Here is a 17608-nt window from a genome sequence, read left to right on the forward strand (position 1 = left end):
GAATAGGCAAAAATAATTAAATTGTCTTTGTATACCAAAGACAATTTAATTATTTTGCCTATTCATATGGGAGCTATATCAAGCTCATAATTGCGTTCTAACACGAATAAGATTTGGTATTGTTTGTTTTAATTTTATTGAAGAGTCTTCTATGTTTAAATGTTGATATAAATTAGATGTCAAGTTTATTTAATATAAACAGATATATAAAATAATTATATATTTATATCTTACTGTGCATTTGTTTTTTTTTAACCTTAAGTATTTAATAAAGACAAAATTGGCTTCTATTATTAAGCCAATTTTATGAAAATTTTATTTACTTTTTACTACTTACCCGTAATTAGACAAATAAAAAGTATTAAGTTTTAAATTAATTTATTTGATAAGTACACATACAATCAAACGTAATTCAATGAAATTTGTTAATATGTTGCTAATAATATTGCGTTCCAACACGTTGTTTATTAATTGTTTCTAACTGAAATTAATTAATAACGTTTTAATTATTGAAATTGTTTATAATTAAAATTAAAGGATAGGCATAAATTTAATAAATTTCATCGAAGTTTATAAACGATGTAGCAGCTCTGAGAACAGAGACTGCGCGAGACCGTGAGCGGTCACGCAGCGGCGACGGGGAAGCGGTGGAGGGCGCAGCGGAGCGTAGCGGAGCGGCTGGCTTGTGCAGTTCCCGTGGGTTCAACGACACGCGCCATTCACTTATAAGTGCTTCTTTATATGTTATCTGGAAGATAAAGTCGTCGCTAAAACTCACTTAGAAAAATACATATATAGTAGCTAACTAGCGGACCTTATAGACGTTATCCTGTTGTACACATAAAACACACAATTATAAATATAAACGAATCCACTTAAAACCAGTTCGTAGGAGGAGTTTGATAATAAATACACATACATATTTACTGCATTCATAACATTTATTTAAATTGGTATATATTGCATATTTTCTTGTAATCAAAACTGGTTTAGTTAAGTCGCGTTATAGTGATCCATATACCGTGATACTTCTTGATCCTGTTGGTGTTCTGGACGAGTGTAAACATTACCGGTAAACAGCAAGATATAATAAGGAAATTTTATAAAATATCCTTATTATATCTTGCTGTTCAAAAACTATAGTTTTGGCGAAATCCTTATTCAGTAATTTTTTTTGTATTTTTGTGTGTTTAATACCAATTACCAGAACGATTCTAAACCACAATACCTGTCCAACGAGGCACCATCAAACTTCTTAATATCTTTCTGTCCTATAAAAATATTTTTACCCTCCTAATTTAGGATATTGTAGTCCAGTAATCTTCTCTACGCTGTCAAAGCTCATTTGAAACGATCATAACAATTACTGTCAAATGTCACGTGATTGCAATTTTCACATGCATGCAATTTACGTGAAATTGTGAATCGCTTCAATTATAGTTACAAATCAAAGGATCGTTACACATCAGTAAGTCTACAAATAAGGTTTCAAATTGTCGACATATATTATTGACGGATTCAGGTGATCGTAACCAATGCAATAATGTATATGTATAATTTGAAAGGGATATTTAACAGTAACAAAAATCTGTATAAAACATGGTTTTAAAAAGAAGAATTTTAAAGGATTAGTCGATTAGAGTCGTGTAGGATGACGAATATTCAATTTGGTACAAAAAATAATTAATTTGAAATGGTTTTTAAAGTCTAATAATAATCTATTATCGCTTACCGCTCTAGTGCGGTAACTAGTTATAAAAATAAATATTACATTCAAATAGAAATTTAACCTCATATTTGAATACTTTAATCACAAAAGAGTGCCCGACCTTGCCTCGAGCACAATCGGCATTTTAACAAAATAAAAAATAGCACAAAGATGCAGCAAAATGCTTAGGTCATAATTTTTTTAAGAGGAAAACTAGGTTTCCCAAATGGAAATTTGCCAAGGAAATGTATTATTTAAATATCTGTGAAGTGCAACTTTGTGGGACGGTTTAATTACCTCACTTTATTAATAATTCAAAGTTACTCCTGGCTGTGCGAATTGCGTTTACAGCTACCTCGACTGCCTTTAATTGTTGTGTTTGCAAATTTATACACAGAATTTAATTTGCGAGTATCATAGTGTGATATGACAGATAATATTATATAGCGGTATTAAGCTGAAGTGTGACCATTTCAACTCTGAGGTCGTGACCTTGAACAACTGCAGCTGTGAATATTGCGAGGAATTTTGCATGTCTGGGGCCACCCAAAGTTGAGACTTAGCGACGAATAACACTCCCGTATATCCAATCAAATACGTTTTTGAGTCATACTTAGGCCTATGTATCTTAATCTTAGGATTAATATAACAAGTTTTATACACGGCACATGCTAATCTTGTATTTGAAAAAGATTTGAATTCAGAAGATATATACAGAAATCGTTTAACGCCAATATATATATAAAACAATGGGGCAACCACTCTGTTCTCATAATAATGTCCTTGCTTATTATATAAAAGTCTCACGATGACAAATTTTAGTTTAGTGTTCGGTTCGTTATTATTTCGGGGGGCCCAAATGACAACTTGTAAGGAGTTGATATAATTATAATGCAATAGCGCGGGATTGATCTCACTCCATGATATTTAAAAGTCGCACACCTCGCCACTTGAGTCACGCTGGTTGTTATGAATTATCTTTAATTAAAACTTACGCTGCTTACTGTATGAGAGTAACAAATGTTCACGACATTAGATTCGATTTCGTTTTTATGAATTGCGATATTAAGGTCTCCTTTGTATCGCATTTAATTAATTCTTCGGGTAAATCTAACTAACCTTTTCTTTAACGCAAATTTTTCGGGCATGTAATAAGAAGTCTATGATGGCAACAATCACACCAATGATCCCACCAACAGCAAGCACGAGGAAAATACCACTTGTGTTCTTCATTTGTAGCGAACCGCTGTCAGTCTCATCTGAATCTGTATTTTTCTGTAAAAAGTCACGTAAATATGTTTATTCCAAACATACTTTGCCGTAAGTTGGATAAGGTTTCTTAGTTTTATTACAACATATAGCTGAATTGACATTAAACCTTTAAGAGGGACACGTTTTCCTGATACTCTGTGTGACACAAAAAAAAAAATCTCGCTATAGGTCGGCCGAAAAATTGGCCTTCAATTATGTATAGATGAAAGCAGCTATGGAGGTACAGAAAGCCCGAAAATCTAATATCTTTTTTAATGCATTTGTTTTCTTTTCAGTTTGGAGACGGATAATTTTATTGTTCCTATGTTTTTAAGTATCAATCAGAGACTGTAAAACTTTTACAAACTTATCTGGACATGTCTCGTTCTTTCTTCGGTAAATCAAACACATAATTATAAGTAACCCAGTGCAATATTTGTAAATTATTACTTCGCAATGAGAAACGTTGTCCTCTTCCTCCCACCACTTTTTCTTGAGTGCCAATAACTCGCCTGACTCTTGCAAAGCCAATATTGCGCTATCAATATAGCTTTTGTATGGAGAATCTGCGATACGAAAACTCTATTAGTAAACAAATAAACCATTGTATATAATATATTGTATCTATCTAAATTGTTACACGCTTATCTTCTTCACTAAACATTCAGTTCAAAAATATTTATACGTCCCATTACATTTCCCTACAATTATTATTTTACAGATTAATTTATGAAATAACAAAAAATCCTCTCAAGATAAACTTTATATGCAAAACTGGTTACAAAACCTGGTATAAGAGGGATCATAGGGTAGGACCCTTTTAAATATAATACGATTTTTAAAAAACTAATGCTAAAACAACATCGTATCTATTAGCTAGTCTATAGATATAGCGAGTGTAATGGACCTTTGTGGCATTAATGAAAACCAGAGTAGTTTGTACAAAAAAACAAGTTTTGATGCCAAGAGCTTAGTTGGGGTAAATATATTTGGCACTCAGATCTAAAAATAGAATAGTATTCATATCGAATTTGTACAAAACCCTCTTGAATCCATAAAGCCCGCTAACATATACTAAATTTTATAGTTATATTTCATGTTATAGTTTGTATAAATAAAAATACAGCTATGCAAAATAAATTTACTATATTCAGTTACTCTATGTGTTTCTTGATTTATGGTACACGTAACGACACGATAATTTTGTTTTGTTTTTCAATTGTTTTTATATGTGGTTTGCGTAAATACCTAAGAGTGTCGTTGTATGACAACTTTAACATAAAAATACTTACTTTTCGGCATAGCGATCCCATAATCTTTCGAGTCTAATTTATTACCAACCATTTTGAGGTCGCAATATCTTTGTAGATAATATTCTATAGCGGTGGACTCCATAAAGAAAGCATATTTCCCTTTGCTACGTAACACGCGAAGTAGGCCCTCCTCGTTTGAATGAGTAAAGACTGTCGGCTTTGCTGCTTGCATGTTTGACCAGAGTTTTTTATAGACGGTATCATTTGATGTCTGTAAATATAAAAAAAAAATTTTTTTAAGGTTCCATACCAACTGTTTTATCATATTTTTCCTCCCTTATTTGTTTAAATGAATTACTAAGTTATATCTGATCATTGATAGTCGCTACTTATCTGAAGCCTGGCTAGCACTCAATCTAACGTAATGAAATACGAAGATACGAAACATTCCGTTTTCGATTAACGGAATGTCGCATCGTACGAATATGTATCGTTCGAATTAGTACGTATTCAAGCTGTCAAAAAATTATATTATCGTATTGATATGTCTATTTTATTACAACGTCAAGACATACGCCCAAACCTAATAATTAATCCACAATCTCAGATTGTTTTCAATCATATCAAATAGCTTTTTATGTCTAGGTTAAAACATATCAAATAGCTTTTTATTTATTTTAAAAACTGGTATAAGTTAAAATCTTAAGAAAGGATATAACACAGATGAACTGTCATTTTCATACAAAGGTGTATCCACATACACCGTTCCGACCTACCATTGATGGTATTACAATCCGTCTATTGGTTATTGGCAAACTTTTATCAATATTTGGGTTAAGAAGATCTAAGATGGCCAAAAATGGATTGAGATCGGTTATTGGGTGATAGACAACTCGCAAATATGACTGGTTTATGACAAAGTTTAATCAGGTTTCTATTTACAAATAAAATAGTTTTAGTTATAAAGAACATTTTTTAATAAAATTAATATAGAATCAAGCTATATGTATTGAATTATTGAATTATGTATTGAATTAAACGCGGTGCACTAACCGATACTCGTATACGAGTGGGTGTCTTCAGGTCGACATAAATCCAGAACGCACAGGGACATTGCTCTACCACTATGAAATATACATGTAATTGTCCCTAGAGTCTGTCTGGATTGTCTCTTTCGAGCAGTTACGGAGTCATTAAGTCGAGACAATCTTTCATAGCACTTGCATTATTTCTCACTCGTTTACGATTCATTCCATTTTTAAACAAAAGATTTTCTTTCACTATTAAAACAGACATACATGCCATAGAGGATAAATTTACTGTGCAACTCTTTAAATATTTTTGCTGTCGCTGACGACATCATTGTCATAGTATTGTCTTTTATTAACATAACTTTTACACATTTAAAGAAAACACTTTTAAAGAAAACAGAAGTTATGTATACTTCAATCCGTTAAAAAAATGAAGATTTTAATTTGGATATTATTGGATAATTATAAGTTTAAAATAATATAATACATAATTTCAATGTCAAATTAGAACTAAAATAACAAAAAACCATCACTAAATGTCCTCGTTTTTTTCGTTTCTTTGAAGAAACTATTAACTGTTAGTGAAAATTTTCTAAATTACTCGTAGCGATAAGCTATACAAAATTGGTAATTTCAAAGTTATAAGGCAAGAAAATTATTTATATGGTATAACAGTGTTGACATCTTTAGAATTAAGAGAAACTGCTCCAAATAGTTGTCAGTTAAATGCCAACAATTGCTTGAACCCAAGTCTGTGCTAGCGCATAGTTAAAATAGTCACTAGTGAGACTTCGGTGCACTCGCAACAGAGTTTAGTATTTTTTTTATAATTGCGACAAGTGTAAGCGTATATCTACTGCACACAATAAAAGCAGGAACCAAGAAAACAATTACGCTAGGCCAAATCGATTTTGCAATCTCGTGTTTATTATATAATGTTAGCGATTGCGAAATAGAAACATAAACCAGAGTTTCACAATTATCATCATCTTTTCCCCGGGCTATGATGAAATTCGAAAGCTAAGCATGATTTATTATATAATACCAATAACTCGCAGAATTAAAAGAATGATATAATAAATACAAGAAATAAATATACTGAAATTACGTTACATAGTAAGTGTGATTGCGTCCCTTTATTTACAAAATACATAGGTAATATCAGTCTCTCTTGCTAAATTTTATTTTAATTAAGTTTATTTTTATAAACTTACCTCGAAGAACTTAAACGTAGAAGCATTCGTGACCGCACCGTACGAGATTTTATTTTGTTCGGCGAGATCTTTAACATCTGTTATTTCCGTGCTACGTCGATTATTTCTAAGGAACGTAGACATATTGGCGGTGTACGATGCAGTAACGATCAAAGCGAAAAACCACCACATTCCAGTAACCCACCGCGAACCAGCGGCCCTGAAGATAAAAATCTCTTATGTCAGCTTTGTAAACCAACAATACGCTATTGATATAGATTTTATAATTAAGTAGAAAGTATATTACGTTTCTTCTCTGGACAAATATAGATTTTTTAAGATTTCATATAAATGGATATTTAGGTTTAAAGACATTTATTCTCATAATAGACATTAGTCACAATTTGAAAAAAAAAAAAGAAACTTGGTAGAACTTGGATGAACTTTCATTTCCGTAGATTGGGATCACTCAATAGACGGTCTTTTAATCATACTTTAAATATTGCTAGGCTATATTTAGGGAAAACTTGAATGACGTTTTATTATGCTATTTTAAATTGTTATATTCTCACCTTGGTAATATATCACAGCCCTGTGTCATAATAGAACCCATAGTCAGCCACATGCAATTGTAAAGACTCCATATGTTTTGTAAGTTTTCCGGGTTCTGGTTACATGGGTGAGGATTCACCCAATCACCTTGACTCATTCTAAAAATATTTGTGTAATGTAATTAAACCGCGAAAAATTATCCATCGCTGTTAAAGGAGTTCAATGACATTACGACAGCAAAATTAAATAAATAAATTCTCTCCTATGACGAATTGTATTTTACGTTTAAAAAGGAATGTATAGTTAATTAAATAGACAAAAAACCCTGTTACTTTTTAATGTGCATATATTTATTAATTAAACGATATTAAATAAATATTATTTACCCTATACGCTTCTGTGACATAACTAGTGACACAATCAGTTATAGTTTACAGTTGGAATGTACAAAAGAATACGTAGTTAAAGATAGAGAGTTAGATCAGTATTATCTTTATTCGGTACTATTTAACAATACATGCCAATACTAAAAAAATGCATATGTGCTATATACTACTTTGTGGAACCAGCTGCCGACTGAAGTATTTCCGAACCAGATCGACTTAGGGTCCTTCAAGAAAAGAGCGTACCAATTATTAAAAGACCGGCAACGCACTCACGAGCCCTCTGGCATTGAGAGTGTCCATGGGCGGCTGTATCACTTAACATCAAATGAGCCTCCAGCCCGTTTGCCCCCTGTTCTATAAAAAAAAATATGCTCCAATATTAACCACAAAGGACGTACCGTGCACAAAGCAGCAGTACAAATGAGACAATGATGTATGTCGTTCCTAAATAGAGCCATACATCCAAAGACAAGGGTTTTATGAACGAGAACATATCTGGTGCTTCTGGTTCTGGCTCCTTAATCAACATGCTGATACCCAAAGACATAAATGGTATTGAAAAATCTACAGCCGAATTGCGTTCGGCTGTTATTGTAAAGTCACACACCGCTAATTCAGCATTCTGTAAAATAGTCCAATTTAATTGTACCTATTCGTAATATGCTAATATAACCAACAAATCAAGTTTAATACAGTAAATATATATTGTACAATTATCCTTTATACAAACTATGCAACATATTCTCTTCATACGGCATAAAATAAATGTTAAACTAAAAACTAAAAAAAATTCAACCATTAAGGCAACCTCTCTAAATAAAAAAGGCGACAATAACCTAAACCTTCATAATAACAATAATCTTGTCATCTTATCGTTTCTTTAATTTTAGTTTCATGGGCAGCCAGCTATTTGTTTGACATATTCTATTTGAGACATGCCAGTTTCCTCGCGATGTTTTTCTTGACCGTACCTGCGAATGTTAGATGCGTTCATAGACTGAGGCATAGGTGCACTGCCGGGGATCGGCTCACTAACTCAAGGATAACTCTTATCGACGCTGATGGTACTAGCTCAACCCTGCTCCCTAACCTAAACATATCATAACAAAAAATACATTTGTATATCGCGGCAAATCCATCAATAGTTTCCCCTACCCTGTCCCCTAGTGTGCACATAAACATCTGCATTATTGTCTTAGGACCAATTCAAATTATCACAAACGGGGCCAGCGTAAACCTGTCGTCACATGTCAAGCTAATAATTGGTCAATTAAATCAGGTGGATAATGAGCGGGAATATTTAGTATTTAATAAGAATAAAAAGACAAGAATATCGTACATGGTCCAATAGATCCCCTACAATGCCATTCCATTTCTTAGTTCCAGGAACCCTATTACCATAATTATCATCAGACACTCGGTAAAACTCATATTTCATATCCTCTTTGTATTTTGTCCGTATGACGTTAAATATGGCATCTACAAGGTCCACAGCATAACCACGAAACACAACAGTTCCGTTTGAATCGTCTATATCGAAATATGGTTTGCCCTTTCTTGATACAACCTAAAAATAAAACAAAGCCGTTTCCATACAAATTTAAATAACAACGTTTAAAAATAATGTAACCAGTAACATTGTCTCACTTGCTAAACAGAATTAGTATAGAATCTAATTTTCATTAATTCATATAGGTAACACAATGTACAATATGAACGATAAAAAAATGGTTCTAAATTTAAACTTCCGAAAAACTGGCAATAATTAATAGCTTATTTTATTATAAAAGTTTTTAATTATAAAAAAATCTATTAAATTTATAGTATTTATATTATTCTGCAGTATTTCCGACATAGACTTATAGGGTCTTTTAAGAAAAGAGCATATCAATACTTAAAACGGCAACGCACTCGCGAGCCCTCTAGCATTGAGAGTGTCCATGGGCGGCGGTATCACTTAACATCAGGTGAGCCTCCTGCCCGTTTGCCCCCTGTTCTATAAAAAAATATTACCCTTATAGCAGACTTCGAAGACCTAGCAGCTGATCGATCCGTGACATCCTTTTCATCAGTGATCATGTCCGTTCTAGAGTCCCAATAGCCAGTATAAATAAACTGACTTTCATTACTCAATTTCGAATAATGGAGTACGAAGTTCGTTCTTTTACCCTCTTCGTCGAATTCAATGTTACCCGTAAAACCTTTCGCCGGAGTCTGAAAACAGCTTTCCATTATGTAAATAGGCTATTTATTTTTATTAAGTCGATTTCTCTTTAAATATGAAATGAAATTGCTGAACAGAAATGTATTTATAACTTATATCTGATGCCCTTCTTTGTATGGACTTGGAAAAGCAAAGTTAAAATCACTTAGTTAAGCTTCATTAACAATTATTTTTATTATCAAGAAATTTGTAAATTTATCAGGTAACATTTTGACAATTTACTTGACCTTCAAGTGTAGGTAGTGTGTTATCTATGAGAGACTACCCACACACCACAAATATTTATAATATTTCGCTGGTGGCTTAATCAATGAGAGACCACGACTCTCAGATAAAGGGGTTATTAGTAAATTTTAGTAACTGACCAGAATTTCTTACAATAAATGTGTCGTATAGGCTTAGTAGTTAAGCAAACCTTGAGGTCGTGCTGTGGAACCCTGATTATGCACCAATTAAATTATGTGCAATTAATACCTTAATATTGTGTGATAAGAAGTATTATCCTGATCCTTATGTCTTAGGCACAGAAATTATTATTATTATTAAGCCTTTATTACATCAGACAGAAGTGACTGTCATAAAGGAAATATAAAAATAAAACACCTAAGGGTATATACACCATACATGTCAAAATTGGCAGTGTTCCGCGATTTAGAGGCCTTTGTTATATGTCAGAGATTTTGTTATAAAAGAAGATGATGTCGGACGACGGTGACACAAATGTTTACAATTATTATTCGCGTTGAGTCTGCGATATATACGTGTGTAACACTTATAATATTTAGAACTGGACGGTTACTGTACGTTTTTCTATAAGAACAACTAACAAAACATAAACAAACAAATTCTCATTCCGTCTAGATATCATCATCATCATCATCATCAAAGAGGACACCATTTACAAATATACGTTTGACATCCTAAGTATAGTAAAGAAAAATACAACTCAAATAAGTACCTTAATAAGAGATTCTCGTAGCGCGTCACCACTCGACCAGGCCGTTCCTTCGTAATCGGCTTTATTGTTCATAAAACATAATGCTGGGGGATCATCTACCCTGTAGAAACCTCTACCTTGTTGCATACCTCGTATAGCCTTGTCTAGGTGGGTTAGGGCATCCGCTGTTAACGCTGTTTCTAGCTAAAATCAAAGCTAAAGTCATTTAAGAGGCTAAATACACTCTTTGGAGGCAAATTAATTCTTTTCAGTCAAAATCGTTACGACATCGTTTAGAACAACATACCGGTTATATTAACCAAAATTAAAGGATGAATATATTAGATCGCCTTATAAAAGTAACAGATTCTGTTAATGTAGAAAATGATTATTATATGTAACTACATAATGTCTTATAATTATAATTTTCATGTAGAATTAACAGTTTTATTTTATACATGAGTATATTAATCACTCATTCAATAATAAGTACATATTAAGTACTTAATAACGACGCATCTGCTGTTACGACTATCGGTTTTTACCATATGAGTAGTCCCTTCGATGATGATTTATTACATTATAAATTATAATTCTTGCATTTATTTGAAAGATTTAAATAAATTATTTACGGCCGAACTCAAATAATCTAAAAATAAAACCGCTGTAGGCCCTTGACTTGCGAACTGTTAGTAAATGTAAATTTAGAATTAATTTAACTTTTCTGACATTCATAAGTGTACTTGTTTACCTATATGAATAACGTTATTTTGACTTTGAATATTATTAATGGAAACAAATCTGACTAACAAAATATGAGGACTGAGTACCGCTGTTAGGATATTATTATGTAATGCCAGAGGGAGTGCTATGGCATTGAGAGTGCGTTGCCGGCCTTTTAAAACTAAAAACAGGTTTTTTTAAAACTATCTGTCATTTCAACATCTGGAGGCACTTTCATATTTAAAATGTACTCTATGTTGTATTAAAATTATTTGACAGTACATTTATCATAGTTTAATTACACAGACTATACGAGTATATAGCTGGTTTTAAAATAACCTTTTTAACGTTCTACACTCATTAAATCTCATTCTTTACAGCTTTTTTAATATCACTTACCCTTATTGATATATTAGCTGTATTCATATCCATATCTTTCCATCTGATGTCGTTAGACGTAGTTAAATGCATCGTAGTAACGTTCGCCATCAAATCGGGTATGTCCTCCAAATTGACCGTGTACGCATCTAAATTTGTTAATATAAAACTCTGTAAATGACCACAAATGTATTGAATAGAAAATTTAATAATCCTTCTAAAATTAAAAAAATCTTCTGAATCAGTTATCAGATATGTAATCGTAAATCTATTTAAAAAGATTCAGACGCAACAAATAGCTTTCTGCAGAAATATTCTCGCATTTATTTATACGCGTTTCATGCACGCAATATATTTATTCATAAAGGCATTTTTACCGAAATTTCCATCTTCTCGTATGCGTATTACAATATCAACGATTTACTTCTATGACTATCGGCGTAATAGGCGGCTAATGTAACGTAAACATTTCATATATTTTGCAGATATGAGTGTTGCATGTCTCTTTTTCTCAGCAAAATTGCCACTATATCTCGCAAGAAAACGATTCCAAACGGGGCTTAGCAATGATAGATTTAAGACCTTTTATACATACTGCTGTGAGGTGAACAAAAAAAGTGTGATAGACGTGATAACAAATGAGAAATCCAATAAAATGTACCTGATATTGGGTAGAATTTTCCACCTGTATGATCTCTGTCATGTACTTCCGTATGTTCTCAACGGCACAATCAATTACGTGATAGCTCATGTGCTCCACTTTGAATACGCTTTTGAACGATTCTCTGTTGTCACCGTCTGGGTCCAGTTTCATGTATATTATTTGCTCGTGTTTATATGGCCATGAATTTAAAACTTCTTGCAGGCGGATGAAGCCTGGAATTTATTTCAATTCATAGAAACAAAACGTATTTATTTTAATGCTTGACATACAATATTTTTAGAATTTTATTTCTGAACTAGGTTGGTAAATAAGTGTTTAAACACGTGTAATAAACTAACAACTGTGTCGTAAAGGCAAGATATGTTGTTTGTCTGTTAATTTTGTGTGTTAATAATAGAAGGTCAGAAAGTAAAGAAGCTATCAGTGATCGCGATTACTTCGATCGCAAATCGCGTCAATCCCTTAGCAGAATTAATGTAAAACATTAAGTAGTTATATAAAAGTAATATGAAACTTTAAATAGTTTTATTTCTTTTTAACAGATTTTATTGTATTGTTTACATAGTGACGTTAAGTTTTCTTTAAATGTATATTCATATTCAAATTCAAAATCATTTATTCATGTTGGTAACATAATGTACACTTATGAACGTCAAAAAAAAGAAATTTAATGTATTTAAAAGCTTCTAATTTTACATTTACTGTCAGTTCTCAAATCAAGTTTTTTCTTTTACACGACGTTTGTAAGGAGCTGCAACCATTACACCATGTTCCATATGACATCTTGAGTAATAAGTAATAATAAAATAAATTAAAAACTAACATTTGTCCTCTATCAGCAGGAGGCATGGTGAAATAGGGGCACGCACTTACATACTTCTGAGAACAACACGCAAATATGTAGTAGAAAATAGCATACTAGCGTAAACCACAGATAATTGAAATTTAAATGAGAAACTGCAGTCCGTAAGTATATCTGAGAAAATACAGGTGACATCATTAGGCTATCATGTTTCGTGCAAGTAGGCAACTTATATATCATGTGATTAAAATATCTAATGAACTTACTTCCATCGTCTTCGTAGAAAAATGTGAATTTATCCCACTGCAGCTTTTTAATTAGCGTAGCGTAGGCTTTGGATATAAGTTCCGGCGGTGGGTGATACATAAGCGTGTACAAGTCATCTTTCAGCGTGTCTGCCGGCTCCCAGCCCATAGACAAATGTGATATCTGCAAATATAGTGTTAATAATTTAAAAGCTATTTTTGTTCCGTAGAAATTTTTAACGCAGATAAAATTTATCGTTTAATACTTTTCCCTCATAATGGTCGTTTTAAAAAGATTTTGTTTTAGATGGTGTTCTAAAAAGAAAACTTTTTAGATTATTTATTTAAAAAAAAAGAACCTACACTAATTGTCATATTTAAATTTGTTTTATAAGTCTTTAAAATTGAAATTAAATATAATTTTAGGTACCCGCCAAATCGCTTCTGATCAAGATGATGTTGTACTGGCCAGTAAACACGTAACCAAAATTAAGCTTTTTACACCATAGTTATCATTCTTAAATGCTACATTTATTGTTGTTGAAACAATTAAACACGATGATAGTATTAATATTAGTCACGGAAGACATTATTTACGAGCACAGTACGTCATCGTTCATTCGACTTATCTCTGACTCTTGTGTCACGTGACTAAGGAATTACAGTCGATATCTTTGATGGATTTGTTAGTAAACTTTCTGAGTATTTACAAGTTTTTTATTCGATTGCGCCTTTTAAATCCATATTTTATATAGATTACTCTCATCAACACTAATTTGTTTGTGCTGTCATATAGCATATTAGCAAACCTAATAATTTACTTAATATTAGCACCTCGTATTTTTGTTTTAAAGGTTTTAACGTATTTTTTTTTTAATATTCCTGAAATAACAAATGGCGACATTGGAAAATATTCCTTAAAATCTTCATTCATAATTAATCTCACAGTTACTCGTACAGAAAACGTGCACCCGAAATTAATATAAAATACTATTTTCCAAACTTATATAGGGAATCCATTTCAGAACTCCAGCCCACTTAATGTCGGCTGGCGCTGACGTTAAACCTTTTCAAACCACCTCATAATGTTCGCTTACGAAGTAGAATTGTAATTGGTGATGCTCCGAAATAAGTTAACTTCAAAGGTTTGAATGTATTAATTAACACTGTTATGATTCAAATTAATTCAATTATTATGTTATTTAATCTCATAGCAGTGTTGCTCTAGTGGCTGTAATGTACACCTCTTGGATCTTTTTTATTTATTAAGTATAAATTAATTATTTCCGCACAGAGTGTGGGACTCGCTTTAAAAGCCCTAGTCACTAAACCCCACCCACCAATCACGTCACTGTTGGGATAACTTGGGGTCGCGTAAGCATTCTACCAAGAGACCCCGTGACTGGCTGCTGCAGCAACCATCTTCCATTACATTGACATCGCCTTACAAGTATTTACAGTAGGTTTGCAATTTCTTGCACCCAACACGTGATTCGCCGCCATGTTCTCGCTTGCACATATAACACAACATCTTCGTCACATCTGACAGATTTGTATCCCGCTTTTCCACACCTTTTGGACCTTTCTATGCGTTTTCTATGCGCACATTTAACTCTCACTTATACGAAAAACATCGTGAGGAAACCGGCGAATCTTGAATAAATTGTCTCAAATACATCGGTAGCTGTCGTTTAAAGTAACTTGCATATATTTATTTGGAAGAGGAGTCAAATAGCTGGAGAAGAAAATTATTCCCATATAACATAAATAGATTTAGTAATTCAATTAATTAATTATTCACTTATGATGTTGAACTTTTAGGACTAATCTACACATACCTTTATATTTAGATCTTAAGTACATAACTGACTCCTATTTTCTTATTTCATTCATTGATACGCACGCCGAACACTGATCTTATGAGTTATTTGTCTTTAAATCGATAGAAAAACAATGCTTCGTAAAATTTCTTAGACTGACTTTAATAATGTGATGGCACTTTATAAAACTTTCCAAGAAGTACGTGACATGTTAGCTTTTAACCTACTTTCGGAACATCGATTTTGACCGAAATCCCAACAAAGAAAGTGCAATGCCAGACAACTTAAAAAAACTTTAGACATTTACTGCTGACTTTCATCTTATTTCAGAGTTCGCCCTAGTTATGTTTTCTCACGTAATTATAGATTCTCTAAAGTTGCAACTTTTTGTGATTTGACTACTGTGGAGATCAAGTTAAATTCAATCATTTGTTTTAATTACGAGAACCTATATATGTATATAACGATATCTTATTCATATTTCGTTTATGACAATGCTTACGTTACGAAAACGTGAAACTGGTGTATTACAAAGTGCAAATTTTTAAGGCAAAACTTACGAATAACAATTTCGTAGGGCAATTTTTAAAAGCAACGTTCTCTAAAAGCTGCAATATGCTTCGTGATCGTATTTGCATATATATGGATACTCACATTCAGTCTGTTGCATAGCAGGCAAGTGGTATCACACACGCCGCCTGTCGGCCGCGGGTCGATCAGTGCCACGATGCCTCTATTGTCCGATGTACTTTGGCATACTAAAATTTGAAATAAGAACGTTATTTTAAAGTTAAAGAATGGATTTTATCATATTATATCCAACCCGTGTTACATGTATCATATAACACGGGTTATATCTATATAACAAAAATATGTCCATAAATGTCCATAAATGAATATGTAGAAGTTATATAGAATATGACTAATAACGGCCTGAAATAGCTTCACACGGCCGATTTTGGAATACAATTAAGGGTTACTTAACTTAAATAAAAAACCATCTTATAAATGAACTTAACAATAAACAAATTGGGCGCCTAGAGCATTTTAAGATTATTCTGCCACAGTTAATAATTGCTCATTGTTATCATATATAAGTTATTTTATCATCTGTAGATATTTATCATATAAATTCAAAAGCGTAACCAACAACTGAAATAGCCTTTATAAACACGAAATTCCAAAACCGCATTATCGATGTTGGTCCAATAGTTATATAACGTAAGGTTTTCATAAGAAGACAACTGAGATTGTTATCGTTATAAACATGCCTTTACATAAATTTTAATCCATAACTTGTGAAAGGCGACTTAAAAGATACTTTAAACTATACTACTAGTGAGAGTCAATCAAGACATGTTTAAGTTTTAATATCTAAAGAAATAACCATTTTTTTTAAAAATCTCGCTGTTGGCCTTAAAGGCCTTTACAGCTCCGATTGGGCTGTTTTGGCGAGCTTAACTCGGCCTTAACCTGTGTGTCCTGTTATGCTCGAACCTCGGCTTGGGCCGTCGCGGGGTTAAAGAAATAGCTACAAACGATCTTGCTTATTTATATCAATACATATTTTTATTATATTCTTGTAACTAGTGTAAACTGTGTTTCCATATGAAGCTAGCCTTCATAATATGGAAAATCTGCCCTAAGACAGAATAGAGGCACACGATAGTTGTGTCAAGTATATGGTGTCATTACCATATACTTGACTTGTTTTACCGTATCGATTTTCTAAAATGTGTATAGTTTACTACACGAATACTATTTGCACAGTACATGTTTATGAAAAGCTGCTTAAAGTTATTGTACAAAAATATATGTATTTCATCTTTGGGTATACCTTTAGTATAATTGTTTTTTATTTAATAAAAATGTTATACATAATACACACAATAACTATTTGCTTTTACCTGTCGTGCGTAAGGATAGTCCTTTACTGAAATTAGAGTAGATTTTAAAAATGGAACTTTTAGAATGTCATGTTTTAAAGCAGTATTTGATTGAATACGCCATTGTTTGGCTTAAAATTTTGAAAAGCTCACCTTCTAAAGCAGTAGAATAACTGTCAACAACCTGTAGGCATATAGGTCGACCATGATACGCCCTCGTAGTGCCCGAGCTCACAATATTATCGAAAGCTTTCGCTGACGTTGACAGTGTTTGTTTATTAAATATAGCCCCTGAAAAAGTAAACAGAGATAGAGAATGAAAGAGTTGTGAATAAATATAGGCAGTTCTAACCTATTGGATATCGTGTGCTTTCAGCTGCATAGGAGATTGTTACACTGAGTAGAAGAATAATCACAATCATTCTCTCTTTGTTTAGACGGGCACGCGGCTTCACTGCTTTTACCGTCTGGTGTATTTTGGGAAGACAATTTTAGGTTACGTCATTTCGACGTCGCATGCGTCGCTTTTCGTCAATCTTCGGAAGAATTTCCTTA

The 17608-nt window shown here is 32.6% G+C and overlaps 1 protein-coding gene across 1 annotated transcript; it reads right to left on the reverse strand.

The window, feature by feature from the left end:
• Window positions 1–396: 396 nt before the first annotated feature.
• LOC110993308 (glutamate receptor ionotropic, kainate 2) lies at window positions 397–17553 on the reverse strand. The gene is made up of 16 exons (XM_022259517.2): window positions 17406–17553; window positions 17207–17344; window positions 15822–15925; window positions 13369–13531; window positions 12298–12512; window positions 11658–11807; window positions 10557–10739; window positions 9388–9588; window positions 8714–8941; window positions 7773–7996; window positions 7009–7146; window positions 6458–6656; window positions 4252–4483; window positions 3410–3525; window positions 2828–2983; window positions 397–748 (listed from the first exon to the last, which is right to left on the reverse strand). The coding sequence occupies exons 1-16, from the start codon at window positions 17473–17475 to the stop codon at window positions 551–553; spliced, it is 2715 nt and encodes a 904-aa protein (XP_022115209.2). The 5' UTR covers window positions 17476–17553; the 3' UTR covers window positions 397–550.
• Window positions 17554–17608: the final 55 nt, after the last annotated feature.

Source organism: Pieris rapae, chromosome 3 (genome assembly GCF_905147795.1).
Source record: "Pieris rapae chromosome 3, ilPieRapa1.1, whole genome shotgun sequence".
Classification (NCBI taxonomy): domain Eukaryota; kingdom Metazoa; phylum Arthropoda; class Insecta; order Lepidoptera; family Pieridae; genus Pieris; species Pieris rapae.